We start from the raw sequence: 17,289 nt of genomic DNA on the forward strand, positions 1-17,289 counted from the left end.
AATACAGATGGCTCCATATCTAGCCAGTCTCAAGTGAAACAGGAGAGAGAAAAAGGGCTGGAGAAAACCACTTTTCAGGTTTTTTTGACTACAGCATTAACATATTTTTGTTGCAGAGGCAGCAGGAGCAGCACAGGTCTCTACCATGGAGTTCCTCATGCCCCTTGTTGCTCTAAACCTCCATGCACTGCACAACTGTAAAACTGTCAGGTCAGATCTTTGTCACACATTGCACGACCACGCTCTGCTCATGGGGTACCATTCCAATTGGTTAGCACACAGTCAGGCTGACTGAGCACACGCAGTGTAGCCCTAAGCAACCAAACTCATCATGAGTACATAATATGCTTTTATGTACATTTGTACATAAAAGCATATTAGAAGAGTGTGTTTGGAGGGGAAGAAAGAAAATTAATTTTATTTTTTAAATGAGACAACTTGAGCATTTCATTTTTCAAGTGAAAGAAAAGAAACCTTACACTCTTCAAAAACGTATCATTTAACAAAATAATATTAATGATTTTGTGTCATAAACTCACATGAATAATATTTGCTTTAATGTGGAATCGTATGACTGTCTCCCTTGTCAGCATTATGCAAGCTATTACACGAGGAATGGCACGTCCTTTTTTAGGAACAGCTGCAGCACCAGAGGGTAACAGATCAGTTCATGGAATGCCAACAAAAACCACATTTAACAGAATGAGTGAACACATTCCTGTGCAACACAGGCATTTTATTCACAAAATCTTTATTACTATTAGTAATGGCTAAGAAAAGCCATGGAATAAGTGAGCAACATTGGAAATTAGTTTAATTATAAATTATATCTACAACTCCTATTTCATCTTAGAGTGCATGAGAGGAGCACAGCACACACAGCTTCCAGTTTACATGTGGATTTGAGCACTAATCAAGAGATCTGTTCATCTCCTTGCAGTTCCTCAATAATGAATGACACAAAATTGCAGAAGGATAATAACCCAAAAGCTATGTTATTTCTTACAGTATGTCAGAAGGCTTAAATATAGCTTAAAATTGGGCTTGGGTGCTTTTAACTCAGGGGAAGCGGAGTTAGGCTAACAGATTAGGATTTAGAGAAATTACCAGCTGCAGCACAGACTTAATGTAAACACAGACATGTTATGTGATCTGCCTGAACTCCTCTACAAAACACAAAATAATCATTATCTCAGAGGGACCAGCGTGAGAAATACTTTACCGAGATAATGACATACTTGAACATTGTATCAAAACTTGACAAATACAAATACACAGTTAATTACACTGCACAGCTTACCTGAACCACTCATTCTCCTTAAAAAAAAAAAAAAAAATTAAAAAAAGAAATTATAAAAAATCAGCCAAGACCTTTTCAAGATAATATAATAACTGGGACAAATAATCATGCAGGTGAACAATCTTCAGGTTTAAATTTGTTTTTAATAATAAATAATTAAAATTTAAGTAGTTGTTTGGGGCTTTTTAAAATAGTGATTTGCAGTTTAGAGAACAGGTGTCAGGGTGCTCAAGCCATGACCTGCAAAATTTCCTGCTAACCCAGGAAAACCAACTTAGACCCAGCCTGCAGGATACAAATACAAGTCCAGTCCTGTGATGAAGCACCGGCTCACTCACACAAAAAGTAAGCTGCAGCAATATCTGACCCAAGCTTTGACTGATTTCAATGAGTGCAGAAGCATCAGATGACCAAACCCCTCAACGACTGCCATGCACTTCCAATGAATCATCACACACCTTAAACCAAGTTCTGTTTTAAAAATATAATCCATGATCCTACCACAACCTCCCAGACTAGCTGTGAGCTACACCCAGGCTCACATCATGGGAAGAGACATAAAAACCAAACTAAACAGGTATATATGTCCACACATACACCACTTCCAGAGAAAGCCAAGACAGGACTGCAGAAGTCCCAGGCAAGGCTGCAGGCCCAGACTGATGATGCACCAAAGCAGCAACGGCCTTGATCAGAGCAGCAGGAGCATCATTTCCACTTTGCTTTGTTTGTTTCCTACCTTGCAGCATCCAGTTACTCATCTGGTGAAAGCTGTGAAACTACATAAAGGTTGTAAGAAAATTTAAAATTTTTTAAAAGTAGTCTTTTTAGTCTTCTGGCTTCAACTACAAAACAAAACCATCACATCTGCTACTAGAATTGCTAAGCTGTCTTATCGGTTATTCTATTAACAGATATATTACATAAATGTTTCTTTGCTTTTACTACCAGCTGTTATATGCACACACCATTTTCACTTTGTTTCTTCTTTATTCAGCAACAAATACTTTAAACTGAGATAAGCTGTTTTTAAAGATTTTTTTTATTTCTATAGAGTCTCTGAAATACTTATGTTCAAAAGTTCATAATTTTCTATTATAAAAATAAGTAAATTTTAAACCTGTGCTAAGATAATTAGTCATTTAAGTATGTCTAAGAGAGTGAACAGTTGGTTTATCATAAGTCAACATAACTGAAATACATAGAGAAAACCTGTCTCATAATTACCTATTTAGACCACTATTGTAACAAAGGTTTTGAGTTTTATAAACATTCCCATGTCTTAAAACTCTATTAATTTTAATCTGTAATGTTACGTACATTGGCTGTAGGAAAAGGAATACATCGTAGGGAAGAGGTGTTAAAATTTTAAAAAACAGAATTTTTATTAGGATTTCTTGAAAACTGCACCAGCTTGAAGCAGCAACCATTATACACTCATCTGCCACATTGAATGGACAACTCAAGTCTTTCTCACTCAAATAACTACCTATTTAGAGGTAGGTTTTCTTAGGGCTTAAATCACAAATTTGGGGGTTGGACAACAAGTCTTCAAACCATGATCCACACAGTAGCACTAAGACATATTTCCCTGCAGTATAACTTTTGTTCACATTTTTTGAGAATACAATCTAATAAATACAAGTTCTTGATAGCTCAGATAGATTTGCACTGGTTTCTTTGGTTTTTTTTTTCTTTAAAGACAAAAAAAGATTTTTTTGGTTTTTTGTTTGGTTTATAGTAACATAAACCCCCAAAAATATCTATTCATGCGCAGCAAAATCACATATTGAAAGTTCTTAAGGAAACACATGGCACAAAAATTGCTGTCAACATCAACCAGGATCTCTGGATTAATATGCCAGCCACATTACCCGTAATCTCCTTGAAGCAGCTTATGCAACTCTGGTTTTCTATCAGACACACAAATCAAAGCTGTTGATTTGAACAAAATAAACAAACAAAAAACACAAATCCTTTCCATTCATCAATTAGCCACACAACATAACTTACATGTATAGCACAAAATTATGAAATCTACATACAGGATTCAATTCCCTAGCAAGAATTATGGTCAGAAGTTCTAAATGCTGGCTTTGAACACTTTCATATCAGATGAAACATGAACAAGGACAGAAAAACAAAGAGTCCTCCACATTAAAAAAAAAAAAAAAAAAAAAAAAAAACACCACAAAACCAACCAAAAACAAAGTAACAAAAAAATCTTGCATCTGATTTCTTTAATTAAAGGTGACAGGGCAGTATCACAAGAAGAAATACAACTTCTCTCTCAAACCCATCTTAGGCAGGTAAGGTTCTTAGTAATATGCCAAATCAGTCACCTGTGTAACACCACTGGCATTTTACTCAAGTGATTTAAATTAGATAATATATTAGATAGCTTATTTAATCAACAACTAAGTATACAAGCTACTTAGGTATACAAACTACTGACCTGTTATTTACATTTTTCTACAGTCTCTCATTTTAATAAGATTGTCTGGTTTTTTGAAGAACACTTCCTTCAGTAGGGAGTTTTGGAAACTAATGTGCACAAGTGTTTCCTACAATGAAAATGTGCCAGACATATGCTAAATTAAAATTCTGTCTTTGAGACTGATCAAAATAAACACAATTAATAAATTTGGAAAACTAGTTTTTCTTAAAGAAAGCTCTCATGCCTCCCCTTTCAACTTCTCCAATTCAAGGTGACCATATCCATACATAAAATGAAAACCATTCTAGTTGCGTTTGAAAATAATTACCATGTATAATTAACAAGACAGAAAGATACAGCCAGGTGGGATTATTACTTCATTAATCTGCCTCTCTCTGACATTTATCTGATCTTTCCACTGCTCAGCACTCATTCTACTTTCTAATTTCCCACTTTCCTCTACCTTCTCTTCACTACATGACAAACCTGTTTAGGAGCTAGGAAAATAACACCAAACTCCACACAGATACCCCTAATGACCCACCTTTCCTCTCTGGTCACTACTCTTTCCCCCTTCCATGCCTTAGCAGTTTGAAGCTGCTGGTGTGCAGTTCTCCAGCTCCATCCTCAGCACCCTCCAATTTTTCTTCTGCAGTTTAGGCCTTACACCATCTGCTCCCAAAGACCTTAATGACCTTATAGCACTCATCACTTAGAGCCCCCACAGCCTCTCTCCACAGGTGGCTGATGGGCCACCTGGAACGTACACACCCACACTACTCTTACTCCTGCTCATCTGCTATAATTTCCATAGGTTTACCTCCTGCTTCTCCAGGCACATAACAAGGCAACATTCTGAAGCTTAATTTGCTGCTTGATATCAATAGATTAACTCTTACTCCCACTTGGAACCCACACTTCTTGGCAACTCCTTCCATTTTCAAACCTTCATATCCTCCTCTAACATTATCCCACTGGCTTGCAAGGGCCATCTCATAAATACATCTAGTGATTTCAGAGATAAGGACAATAAAGAAAGCTCTTTTTTTAACACACTAAGGAAAAAAAAGAAAGGGCCAACAAAAAAAAGAAAGGGCCAACAAAACCCACCAAATCTGGGTAGACAGCTGGTGGACTATCAAGCCTAACATCACTAATCTAACACCACAGTGAGACTGGAGTTGCAGTCACCCTATGCAAATGTGGACATTTGCATCTATTTTTAAAATGCTTGGCTGCACTGCCCTATCCCCTATCCCCACAACTGGGGCAGACGTCAAAGCTGCACAGATTAGATTAGCAATCATAGATACACGTTAGCAAAGTCTAATGAGTTGCTTCTCATCAGTCAAAGAACAGCAACTCTCTCTGGCTGTTTCGAGAATATTCCACATGGAAATTCAAGTGATGGTGTCTATGGCTACTAACAACGAGGAGCAGGTGATTAATCTTTGCAATCACAGTCTCCATACCCAAGGAGTTACTAAAATAGTTGTCTGAACTACAACTATGCCACATCAAGTCTGGCTTTCAGCAGACAAGCTGTAGGAAAATTCAACAGTTAGGCAGTATGCAATCTCTTTTTTCTTGTTTAAATTATCTGTAGTTGGTTTTTTGGTTTTGCCTACTTTTTAATATCATTTGCAGCAGGAGACCTACAACTAAGAAAACAGCACACAACTAAGAAAGCAGCAACTGCCTTGGTTTTTGAGGGGGATTCAAAGGAAAATGAAGAAAGGGGAATAGGAATTAATATGAGATGTTCCTGGACACAGGATTGCAAATAAACAAGGCTGCAACAAGAGATCCTTGTCAGCCAACCATAAAATTTCCTTGCAAACCAGAGATGTTTCAGACTGTCATTGTATGGCCCTATGGGCCATTTACAACTGCCTGAGCATCAGAATTCTGAAAGCAGTAAGACAGTAAATATAACACATTTGGAGCAGTGAGTATTTAAACCTCATCATAGATCAAAAATTTCTATTTTTCCCAGAAAGTGAATAGGCAGCTATCTCCAAATTCCCAATCCAACTCTAGAATCTTGAAGGTACTACAATTATCTTCAGAAGGTGACAGATGCCTAAAAAACTACTGTTTAACATAAGCAAATTCTGAATTTTACCTGCTACTTGTGCTCAGTGTCCAACCATAGCAAGTTTTTCAGTCTCTTTGCACAACAAATGATGAACTACAACAAAATGATGAACTTCACAGGCATACTCACAAAGTAGTTTGTGGACTTACCAAAACAGTGCAGGATTACTCCAAAAGAACTAGAGACACAGATAATTAGAAAGACTTTTACCTTGCCTTTCTCAAAGGAAAGCTAAAGTGAAAATCCTATGTCAGTCAAGATTATCACACATATCAAAAACATTTTTGTCTAAAAACAAAGGATTTCGACAACATACTTGGGCCACAGACCAGATAAGGAGTCATTACTGAGTCCCAGTCTGAGCCCAGTCATGTCAGGAAGATATTACAAGTTATCATCCCAGGTGACAGAGACAATTCTCACAAAAACAGTAATAGCTGTAAGTGGCCCCATATTTCCACGCAAAACAGCACCTTTACTTCCTCAGCTTTACAAAGGCCACAAAAACTGACTGCCTCTGTCTAGCTCTGTCAGTTGTAGTCAGCAGCAACTGTGTTTATCTTCCTCATTCCATCTTCAGAAGGATGGAAAAAAGGCACACATGGACTAAAACTAGAAAATTAGAAGTAAATTTTCCTCTGAAAAAAAAACAAGTAAAGTAATATGCAAGCCTCATATCAATACAATAAAAAGCTAGGAAAGAGTCAGACATCTTGTAAGCTGCTCCAGTTAGTAGGAAAAAAAAAGGTTAGGAAGGTCTGGTATTTGTTTGTGTAGAAATCCTGCTCCCATAACAAAGGAAAAATAAAACATCAAAAAGAATATTTCATTGCCCAAAATCAGAATCAAGAATCTCTTCTGACTGACAGAATCAACTGACTTATGTCTCTCTTCCCCAAAATGAACCTCTTCTCCCCAGTGTTCATACTTCCTTGTCATCCAAACAAATATTTAACAAAATCCTTAGTAGATTGATTTCTGAGCAGCTCTGTGTTTGCCTTTTAGTTCAGTAGTCTTATACCTCTGGATGGTTAATTTTTTGTTTCCCACAATTGTCTGGGTATAGCCACTGCTGGTTTTGTTCAACCCATGACAGCCATGTTATAAAATTCCATCCATTAATGTGAATCCACAAGGTATCACTAAACATGTTGCTACAGGACTCAAGATCTATGTCTGCAAACTTTAGTAAGAATGTCTCTAATAGCAGAAAGGAATTCACACAACCTCCTCCCTGGTGGCATCTGTCCTCATCTCCATCAGCAATCATCCTGACACTCCAAGAACTCACAAATTTCTGTCAGCACACTGCACTTCCCCCGCTTCTCACTGTAGTACATGCTTGTAAGACTGGAACTTCTAAGCTACATCTTCTAGTACCTAGGCTATCCAGGTGTACTTGAATTTTTGAAAAAGCAAATTAATGAACAAACTGCCTTAAAAGCTTCAGTTACTTGTCTTCTCTGGAAATGCAGACATTGCTTGATTGTTAGTGGTGGGTTTGGATAACGTAAGTAAGCTACTCGTACTTCTGAACATACCACCTTACTGTACTTTGTTAAAAAGCAAACAAAACCCCCAACAAAAAGTACTAGTATTAGTAGAAAAAAGTATTCATACTGCTGACACAATATACTACCTTAAATCAGTGCTCAGCTTAAGAAGGAGTTGCCAGGAATCAGCTCATTATCTCCTGCTCCTTCAAAAAACTCCTTTCTGCAGCTTCAGACTACATGTTGACAACATAAACTCCCAGTGTTGAGGTATCAAAAGAAATAAATTATTCCAACATTTAAAAATCATATTAAGTTGTCTGTGCTGCACTGCAGTAACATTTACATTGCTACTGTTAAAATCCCCGACTATTTTATCATTATCAACCCACAAATTATTCAAATTCCCCAGTTATGGTTATTGCTGCCTAACTCTACAACAGCTGTGAGGAGTATTATTCAACCGAGGAAACATTTCTATTTGCAGAATATGCTGGCTGCAAAAGAGCTAGAAAAAAGACTGGTCTTCCAGCAAAGCACTTGCTAACTTAAGCACACTTCACATTTTTACACCTGGTGTTTTAGGAGCATGAAGGCAGCTAGGGTGAAGACAGCATTTCATACCATTCGAAGTTCACCGACTCTCCGCGCTGGGGAAAGGCCAGTGCCGCACCACAACTCCTGAACTGGGTGTATTCTTCTAGCACTGCCTCAGGGGCTACTGACTCGGCACAGACCGCACCTTTACTGATTGTTCTTCCCCTTCAGTAATCCACAGAATTGAAGAAACCTAATTAACCACCTTTATTTTACATGTTTTGATGAAGCTTAGAAGAAAGGATAACAGTGAATTCAATTCATCCTGGTCCATAAAAAATTTCTAATCATAAGCAGTGGCAAGAGATGCCAGCCCTGTGAATATAGAGATGCCCTGTCCTACAGTATTCTGACACAAAATGTTAATATGTACAAAAAAAAAAAAAAAAAAAAAAAAAGACAAAGAGAGAGACAGCTCAGATTTGAAAACAAAAATCAAAACTATTACTTTGAATAACTGTACAACATACAGTTCAGTATACAATTCAGAGAAATGGATTTTCCTAGATATTCAATTCAACAGATCATTTGGAACTTATAGACTCATCATTCAAAACAATAGTAAGTTTTCCAGGTCAATTTGAAGGCAAAGAAACAGATATGTTAGTCCTGATAGTTCTCACTAATTTTATTGGGATTTTAGTAAAGATTTGAAAGCTCATTACTCTTTTGGGACAGGATTTTTTACATATTTTAGCAAGCTATTTAAAAGCTTCTCTGAAATCTCAGAGTCACTAGAGAACACCAACTAAATTTATAATGATTAAATAAATATATGCTGTCACATCCCATTGTTCAGGAAAAAAAATCAGCAACAGCAGACGAAACTGCAAGAGCATGAGAGACTAGCTACAAAGACACTGCATGTGCCATTTTGGTTATGTTTAAAACAATGCAGTAGAGGAAATACATTAGAGCAGGCTTTTCCACTCAGACTTGTTTAATCCATGCTGCACCACCTGGAAGCATAAGTTTGAGAGGAGGGTCGAATTCTGATTGAATAATTTATTTTTTTAAAATCTGTCTCTATTGTGAGAAAATTATTTTTGTTGTTTTTCAACGGGTTACAAAATGTTTACCCAAGAGACACTGACTGACAAAAACAGTTCCAAAGGGAAGCGCACACCTCTACCACTGCTGCCCCAAACATTCACAGGCAAAAGGATGACAGTGGCTTTCTGGAATGTATAGTTGATACAATGTGATGGATAAGTTACAACCTTGAGAGTCAGGAGTAAAGTACTTATCTGCGAGAAAACAAGAAGCTGGTATTTTGCATGGAAAAATATTTAAGGACTGCCTATGTGAAAATAAGCCTTAGTAGACATCACTTCAGCTCTAATGCCACATTTGTACTTGCAGTTTAGAAACATAATTGGCAACAGCTTTAAATGATCACCACTACTTGATATTCATTGCTTGACAGAAAATAGAGATCGATATAAAATCTTATCATATCTAAGAATGTAAAACAATGGAAGAGCACCTCTACTCTGGTAAATTTCTCTAGAATCATCAAATCTCATATTTGTCCTTTAGTGATCCTGCATCAAACATGGGAAAAAAAAAAGCATTAAGAAGTGTTAGCCTTAGTACAGAAATGAACTCTGTCTTTCACTAGCAAAGACTCTGCACTGGACTAGATAGGCAAGTACAACTATTTAAAACAAATTGTGCTTATATGAATTGCGGATAAGAAGAGCTTTAAGATAATTTTGTATTATCTTTACAACACTAACAGACATGAAAAACAGAAAAAAATCTGCACAAACACATAAACCTCTGCCTTTTTGATTATTAAATCAAAAAAATATTATCTACCTTGATGCGCATACTGAATAAATTAAGAGTATTTTCCAATTCATTTTGTAAAGTGTCTAGTTATGTAACACTCCAAAAAGAGTTCTGGATCATGCACTGATAAAGAGATATTATAAATGTACAGTAGAATCCCATCTTAATTACTCATCCTGCACAACAGGAAAGAAAAACACTGTAAAACATTTGATTCTGCATAAAAAAAATGATAACGAACATCAGACAGGAGAAGGGGAAACAAGGAAAGGACTTAAAACCTGCCTCTGTTAGTGGCTCTAACAAAACAGTGTTGAAATTGAGATTGCTCGCTGACATTAATAACACTTGAATTCGAAGATTAATTTGATAAATCACCCTCTGCCCTAACATTTTTCCACTATGAAACAGGTGATGAATGTTTTTTTCACTAGCCACCAAGAGAAAAAGCAAGAAGTTCTTTGGTACCTAGAGGAGGTCAATTAAACAAGAAATTCCTCAACCAATGTGGTTGAGAAAATGGAAAGAAGATGCACTCAGTTCCTACAGAATTTGTTGCAGGAGGAAAACCACGGTCACTCTAATCTGCAGCAATCTTTTATAGGTCCTCCAGTGAGACAGCACTGATTTTATTATAATGATCACTCTGACACAATTCTTACTCCCCATACAAACTGGTGAGCTTTGTACTAGGCTATGACCAATGGTACAGCCCAATGTATAAAATGAGTAAATGCAATTATGCAGAACAAGAAAAGAATTCCCTCCTCCTGTGTTGCACGTACACAAAAAAGCAAGTATCAGCTGAACAGGGTCCCCACACCAAAGGTTAAGTTTCTAAATTTCTGATTATTAATAACTGAAAAGTCCACAGCTCAGCAGAGCTGAAAGACAATTTTTTAATCTCTTCCTCTAAATAAAGCATTAATACATATATTAAATTGGTGAGTTAATATATTTTGTTCTCCATTAATGCTAGTAAAACCTTTTGCTCTAGCTCTCAGTGCAATCCACTTTCTCAGGCTGCATTTAACACTCATAAGCAGGATAGCCGTGCTACGTCAATGGATATCTTAGGCAAGATGCTTCCCTATGTTTCAAGAGGAAAGAACCAACCCTACCTCAAAATAAAACTTCAGAAGACTTACATATCGTATGTAGGAAAACAGAAGAGTGTGAGTGCGTGTGCAATTGTGTGTGTCCACATGTATTTGCACACGTACACACAGCCATCTTTGCGGGAGACAGCAACTGTAGCATCGCAATTACTGTTTTCATACATGCGTAGAGGTGTATAGATGTATAAATGGCTCTTACAAGTGTGTGTGGCTACGACATGTAAATTTCAACGCTACAATAGAAGACCCCACAAAAGATGGCTGGTCCTGGCCAACATGGAGCGGCCTGGGCCAGAGCTCTCACCGAACTCGGCGTGCCGCAAGCTCCGCCAAGGCCGGGGGAAGCTCGCGGGGTCGAGCTCGGCCGGCGCCCGCCGCGGAGGAGCCGGCCCGGTCCCACGGCCCGGTCCCACGGCCCGGTCCCACGGCCCGGTCCCACGGCCCGGTCCCACGGCCCGGTCCCACGGCCCGGTCCCACGGCCCGGTCCCACGGCCCGGTCCCACGGCCCGGTCCCACGGCCCGGTCCCACGGCCCGGTCCCACGGCCCGATCGAGCCGCCTCCGCCCACCGCCTGCCGGCCCGGCCCGGCGCGGCCCTGCCCGCCCGCGATGGCAGCGGCGGGGTCGGGCACTGCCCGGGCCGGGAGAGCGCGCCCGGGGGGCGGCGGCGGCGGCGCGGGCGGGATGCGGCCGGACACCTGGAGCCCGGGGCGGCCGCGGGACCGCGGGCAGCCCGGCCCAGCCCAGCCCGCCCATCGCCTCCCGCCGAGCGCCCCGGACCGCCGCCGAGGGCCCCCCGCGCCCTGCCCCGCCGGGCCCGGCTAGGCTGCGGAGATGCGCGACCCTCGGCAGGTCACCGCGACAACCCGCCGCGCCTCACCTCAGCCGCCCGGGCGAGCAGCCTGCCGCGGCGGCGCGGGGATAAACGGAGAAGGAGGCGGAGGCGGCCGGGCTCCCTAACAGCGTTCACAGCACTCCCCCGCTCACCTCCGGCTTCGCCCGGTCCTGCTGCCCGGCGCCTGATATCATCTCCCCCGGCGGCCTCCCCGCCCCTCGCCGCTGACGCACTCCCGCTGATACGCCTGGAGCCGCCGCCGCTCACCCCGCGTCGCCCGCCATGACGGCTGCGGGGACCCCGCATCGCCCCCCCGGCCGCGGCGGGTGTGGTACCCGGCACTGTCCCTGTTCACGGCCGGCCCCACGGGCAGAGCCGGTACCCACGCCATCGCTCAGCACCGCTGGGCTGGTGGCACCTGTCCTGGGGCCCTGGCATACAGACGGAGCCCGGAGCTGCCTCAGAAATCTGTGGTACTCGCAAGGAGAACGGAGAAAGGCTCCTGGTGTTGGGTTTCGCGCCACAAAGCTAGGGGTGAACTATCCCCTTTGCAGGAAAGGTGACCTCATGGACTCGGGCAGTAAGGATTGCTTCCACATTTCCAACAACTCACTGTGGACCAGCCCGAGCCCTCACCCCTCCTCCTGTTACCAAATTGGGGTGCTGATTGAACTCAGTTACTCCTCAGTTACTACTCAGTTACTCACAAGCCTATTTTCCTAACAGAAACATTAATCCCTGTTCCCCAGCACTGACCACTACTGGCCACAGCGCCTGAGTATACACTCCCAAGAAGACCTGTATGCCAGGAAGCTGAAGAGCACCAAAGTCTAATGAAGGAGTTGGTGAGAGGATAGGACTTGCCCTTGACTCTGGCTGTAAAATGTACCCTTGTTTTATAGCTACGATGCTTTGTTGTGAGAATGAGAAGTAGTAGGTGCACATCTGTGATAACATCCATGGAACAAAGGAGGCTGGGCACAAACTGGGGTCACTGCCCAGAGGCAGCAGTCATTTCAAGTGCTTCTTAGTGTTATTTGCCAAAGACAGCTCTGTAGTACCAGGGACCAGAGGTGCCATTCAGTGTATTTATAATGATTATATGCTTGTCCAAATGTATTGTGTTGGTGTAACAAGGTTTTGGTCATGGGGAGGCTGCAGGAGCTCCTGAGCTCTCTGAGAAGCTGCCAGGAACTTCCCCTGTGTCTGACAGAGCCCCTGCCAGATGACTCCAAGCTGGACCTGCCACTGGCCAATGCTGAGCCCATCAGTGCTTATGGTAGCACCTCAGGGGTCATTTGTTTGAGAAGGGAGAAAACAACCTGCACACCTCCAGCCCAAGAGAGGAGTGAAAACATATGAGAGAAGAAGACTAAAGCTATTAGAAAGCATCCAAAGGAGTGCAACTAAGATGGTGAAGGGCCTTGAGGGGAAGCCTTATAAGTAACACCTGACATCACTTGTTCTGTTCAGCCTGGAGAAGAGACTGAAGTGAGACCTCATTGTGGTTACCAACTTCCTAATGAGGGGAAGAGGAGGAGCAGGCACCGCTTTCTTCTCTGTGGTGAAGAGTGGCAGGACCCAAGGGAATGGCCTGGAGTTGTGTCAGGGGAGGTTTAGGTTGGATATTAGAAACAGATTCTTCACCCAGGGTTGGTTGGTGACTCAAAGAGGGTCACCAGGGTAATGGCCATAGCACAAATCTGATAGAGCTCAGGGAGGGTTTGGACAATGCTCTCAGGCACATGGTGTGACTCTTGGGTATGGTCCTGTGCAGAGCCAGGAGCTGGACTCCATGGTCCTTGTGGGCCCCTTCCAAGTCAGCATATTCTGTGACTCTGTGAGAAACAGCTCTGCAGACACTGAGGACTGTGAAGAAGGAGGTGGAGGAGGTGCCACAGGCACCAGAGCAGATGTTCCCCTGCCACGTATGGTGAAGACCTGCAGTGTGGTGCACGTGGTCCCGTGTGGTGACCGTCTTCCATGGAACATGAGATCCACTTGAAGCCTGTGGTGGATCGCTCACACTGGAGCAGGTGAATGCCCAAAGAAGGCCTGTGACCCCATGGCAAACCCATGCTGGAGCTTCTGCCATCACATGTGGACTTCCGTGAAGATCTGTGGACCTGTGGAGAGACTAGCCCATGCTGGAGCAAGTTTTCTACCAGGGCTTGTGATCCCAGGAACAGCGCAGCCTGGGGCAATCTGCTCCTGAAGGACTGCACTCCAAGGAAGGAACCCACACTGGGGCACGTTGTGAAGAACAGAAACCCATGGGAAGAGCTTATACTGGAAAATAGGGAGGAGTGTTTTCCTTAAGAGGCACCCCATGCTGGAGCAGGGAAAAGTGTGAGGAGTCCTTCCCCTGGGGACACAACAGTAGAGACAGCATATGGTGAACTGACCACAACCCCCATTCGTGTGCTGCTTGGGTGGAGGAGGTAGAGAAAATCAGGAGTGAAGCTGAGTTTGGGAAGAATGAATGGGTTGTTGCCAAAGTGCTTCTAAGATTTGGGGTTATTTCTCATTATCCTACTCCAACACAATTGGTAATAAATTAAATTAATTTTCCCCAAACTTGAATCTGTTTGGCCCACAGCAGCAATAGGTGAGTGATCTCTCCCTGCCTTATGTTGACTCAGAAGCCTTTCTGTTGCACTTTTTCTTGCCTGTCCAGATGAGAAGGGGAGAGACAGAGCAGCTTTGGTGGGCACCTGGCATCCAGGCATGAGGAACCCATCACACTAAAATGATGTAACTTTGCTGAAACAGATTACAAGTCAGGGGCTGAGATGAAGCATCAACAGAACTTGTTTTGAATGAGCAGTCATCTTAAAACTCCATTTATTACAAGCTTTGACAAAGTTCTCTCAAAGTTTCTCTTTTCTAGAGAAAATGGTCAAATGTTTATGTTCTCCTAATTTCTTCTCCTAGTTAGAGTAATACTAATTATATTTTAAACTTGCATTTCAAAGGAGAACTTTTTTAGTGCAGTGTTATGTAGTGGAAATTGTTCTGCAATATGTAGTATGCAAAATAAGATACCTTAAAGGAGTAAGATTACGAACTAAACCTGGCAGGAAATTCCTAAAATAAGTTCCTCTTCTTCCTGTATTATTTGCTTTCACAACAAATGAATGAAAGAACATAGAGATTGGTGGTAGTTTTCTACCTCATTGTTGCGAACAGTTTCATCGAAGAACCAAGAACCTTTGGACTTCGTTGGGGAAAAACTTTTTGTCCACAGTCATTTACTAGACATTTTAAAAGAGACTTGGAAAATTCACAATGTAATTTAATAAAAGTATTTACCTTCTCGGTTGTTTGAGATATGGACATGCTATTAAAATCCTCCCAGAAAACCTTTTAGGAGAGGAAATAAAAGGCAAAAAAATAATTCATGGAGAAATTCTCCAATAAATTACTGCCTTTGCAGGTCATCTCCAATATTGCCTGGAAACACATTTGCATGTAAATTTGTTTTTAAACTATTATTATTTATATCATGCCACTTCTTGTATCTGGAGGAATCTCCATGTAAACCCCACAAATAAATAATGTATTTTCTACTATTGTGAGAGTTACAGAGATATTGACAAAAGATTCTTGTTTAAGACTAGTGCTTTTTCTGGTAATCAAATTAATCTCACTGGGGTTTCTTCTCTTCTCTTCTCTTCTCTTCTCTTCTCTTCTCTTCTCTTCTCTTCTCTTCTCTTCTCTTCTCTTCTCTTCTCTTCTCTTCTCTTCTCTTCTCTTCTCTTCTCTTCTCTTCTCTTCTCTTCTCTTCCCTTCTCTTCTCGCATGCTTATATTGTAAATTTTTAGAAGCATGTTCAACCTCACTAGTACAAGTGCCCACACCAATAACATTAAGTGCCGTGGGAGACCTTACAGACTACAGCACATAGTGCTAGGATGATCCTCTGAATATATGTGCTGTAGATCACACACACACACACACACATTCCCATCTGTCACAAGGAGACTTTGGATCTCTTTCAACATTTTGGATTCCCATGGTAATTTTTACCTGGAAGACCATACACCATGACATTCGTGGTAGTACATAGGAGAAGGTTATGCTCCCACAAATAAAAAGTTTGTCAAACCTTTGCATTGAAAAGAGAATGTAGACATGGAAGGTCTTACATCTTACCCTGTATTTTCACATCTTCTGCCTCTAGTACCTTAGCACAATTGATACCTTCCAAAGAATGGAAGAAACCCCAGCAAAATTGTCTGGCACATCTCGCTGTCAGATGTTTTTCTAGGCTAATTTTTCATCTCTAGTGACAAGATGTCTGCAGCTTGCCTAGGGAGACTTCCAGATTTAAGGTTTTTCCAGTAAAAGCAACTAAAAGGAAAGGCAGCAAGTTCTAATTGGCCACAGTCATGAACAGTATCGGCTAAATAGCAAGCACACTGTGCAGCATGCTCAATAGGAGTGTGCCAGGATAGCTGCAAGACATGCATCTGACCATGCATTCAGCATAACTCCTGTGGCTTGTACTCCAAACATTCATTCAAGTGACACAGGTGCTTGGAAACATAGAATCATAGAATTTTTTGGGTTGGAAAGGAGCTTTAAAGATCATCTAGTTCAACTGCCTCTGCTTTGAGCAGGGACATCTTCCACTAGACCAGATTGACCAGAGCTGTCTGCCTTGACCTTGAGTGTTTTGAAAATGGGGCATCAATAACTTCCCTGGGCAACCTGGTCCGGTGTCTCACTACCCTCACAAAAACCAAAACCAAACCAAACCAACCAAACAAGCAAAAAACCCAAAAAACCCAACAAACAAACAAACAAACAAACACCCCATCCCAAATATAATAATTAATAATAGAAATATATTAATTAATAGACATAACAGCTAATGAGCATGAGACTTCTCAATAGAGGAAATCAAGAATTTAACATGCAAAATACTGGGTCAGGCAAGAATTGTTGGCAGATATTGCTGGGTGGCTCTGATGTCTATGCTCCTGCTGAAGGACACAGGTAGGACTAGCAGGATTTGGCAGCCAAGTCATTTATTGCTAACGACTTAGTGCCTAACCCATGTAGGAAAAGGACAACCTTGCTCTTGGCAAGATTTATGTGACAGACCAAAGCATAACAAAACAAACATTGAAAGCATGCAATATCATAGCTACTGACCACTTCTATTTCTTTCCTTTCATCCTCAGAAAATGGCAATCCTAGGGATATTAATATATTTTGTGGAAAGAAAGAAAGGTTTAAAGAAAGAAACATGCATCTGCAACTTCCTTTTACTAACAAGTTCTTTGAAAGCACATCAAGCAGCTATGTCAGGGCCAACTACCCTCCTTTCTCTTCCTTATCCTCACCCACCCTCCTCCACAGCAAGAATAAATGCAGCATCTGCACATCTGAATGGGTTCATTCCAGAAGGAGTGATGTTACCTCTTCATCTTTATTGGTGATATATTTCCACCCAAGTGATTTAATAGCAAAAGTCTGTATGTTCCACTATGGCAGGTTGATCTTGGCTGCTGTCACATTCTCACCAAGCCACTCTACCACTTCTCCTTCTTATCTGTACAGGGAAAAGAGAATATAATGAAAGACTTGTGGGTTGAGATAAGGACAGGGA

At 41.5% G+C, this 17,289-nt stretch overlaps 1 protein-coding gene across 1 annotated transcript in view; it reads right to left on the bottom strand.

The window, feature by feature from the left end:
- The window catches only part of FAM169A (family with sequence similarity 169 member A), a 35,157-nt gene extending 23,253 nt beyond the window's left edge, over positions 1-11,904 (bottom strand). Inside the window, exon 1 of the mRNA XM_058043592.1 lies at positions 11,825-11,904. Coding sequence (XP_057899575.1) covers positions 11,825-11,866 — 42 coding nt within the window. The 5' untranslated portion in view covers positions 11,867-11,904. The remainder of the gene's footprint in view (positions 1-11,824) is intronic.
- Positions 11,905-17,289: the final 5,385 nt, after the last annotated feature.

This window comes from Melospiza georgiana, chromosome Z (assembly GCF_028018845.1).
Source record: "Melospiza georgiana isolate bMelGeo1 chromosome Z, bMelGeo1.pri, whole genome shotgun sequence".
NCBI lineage: Eukaryota > Metazoa > Chordata > Aves > Passeriformes > Passerellidae > Melospiza > Melospiza georgiana.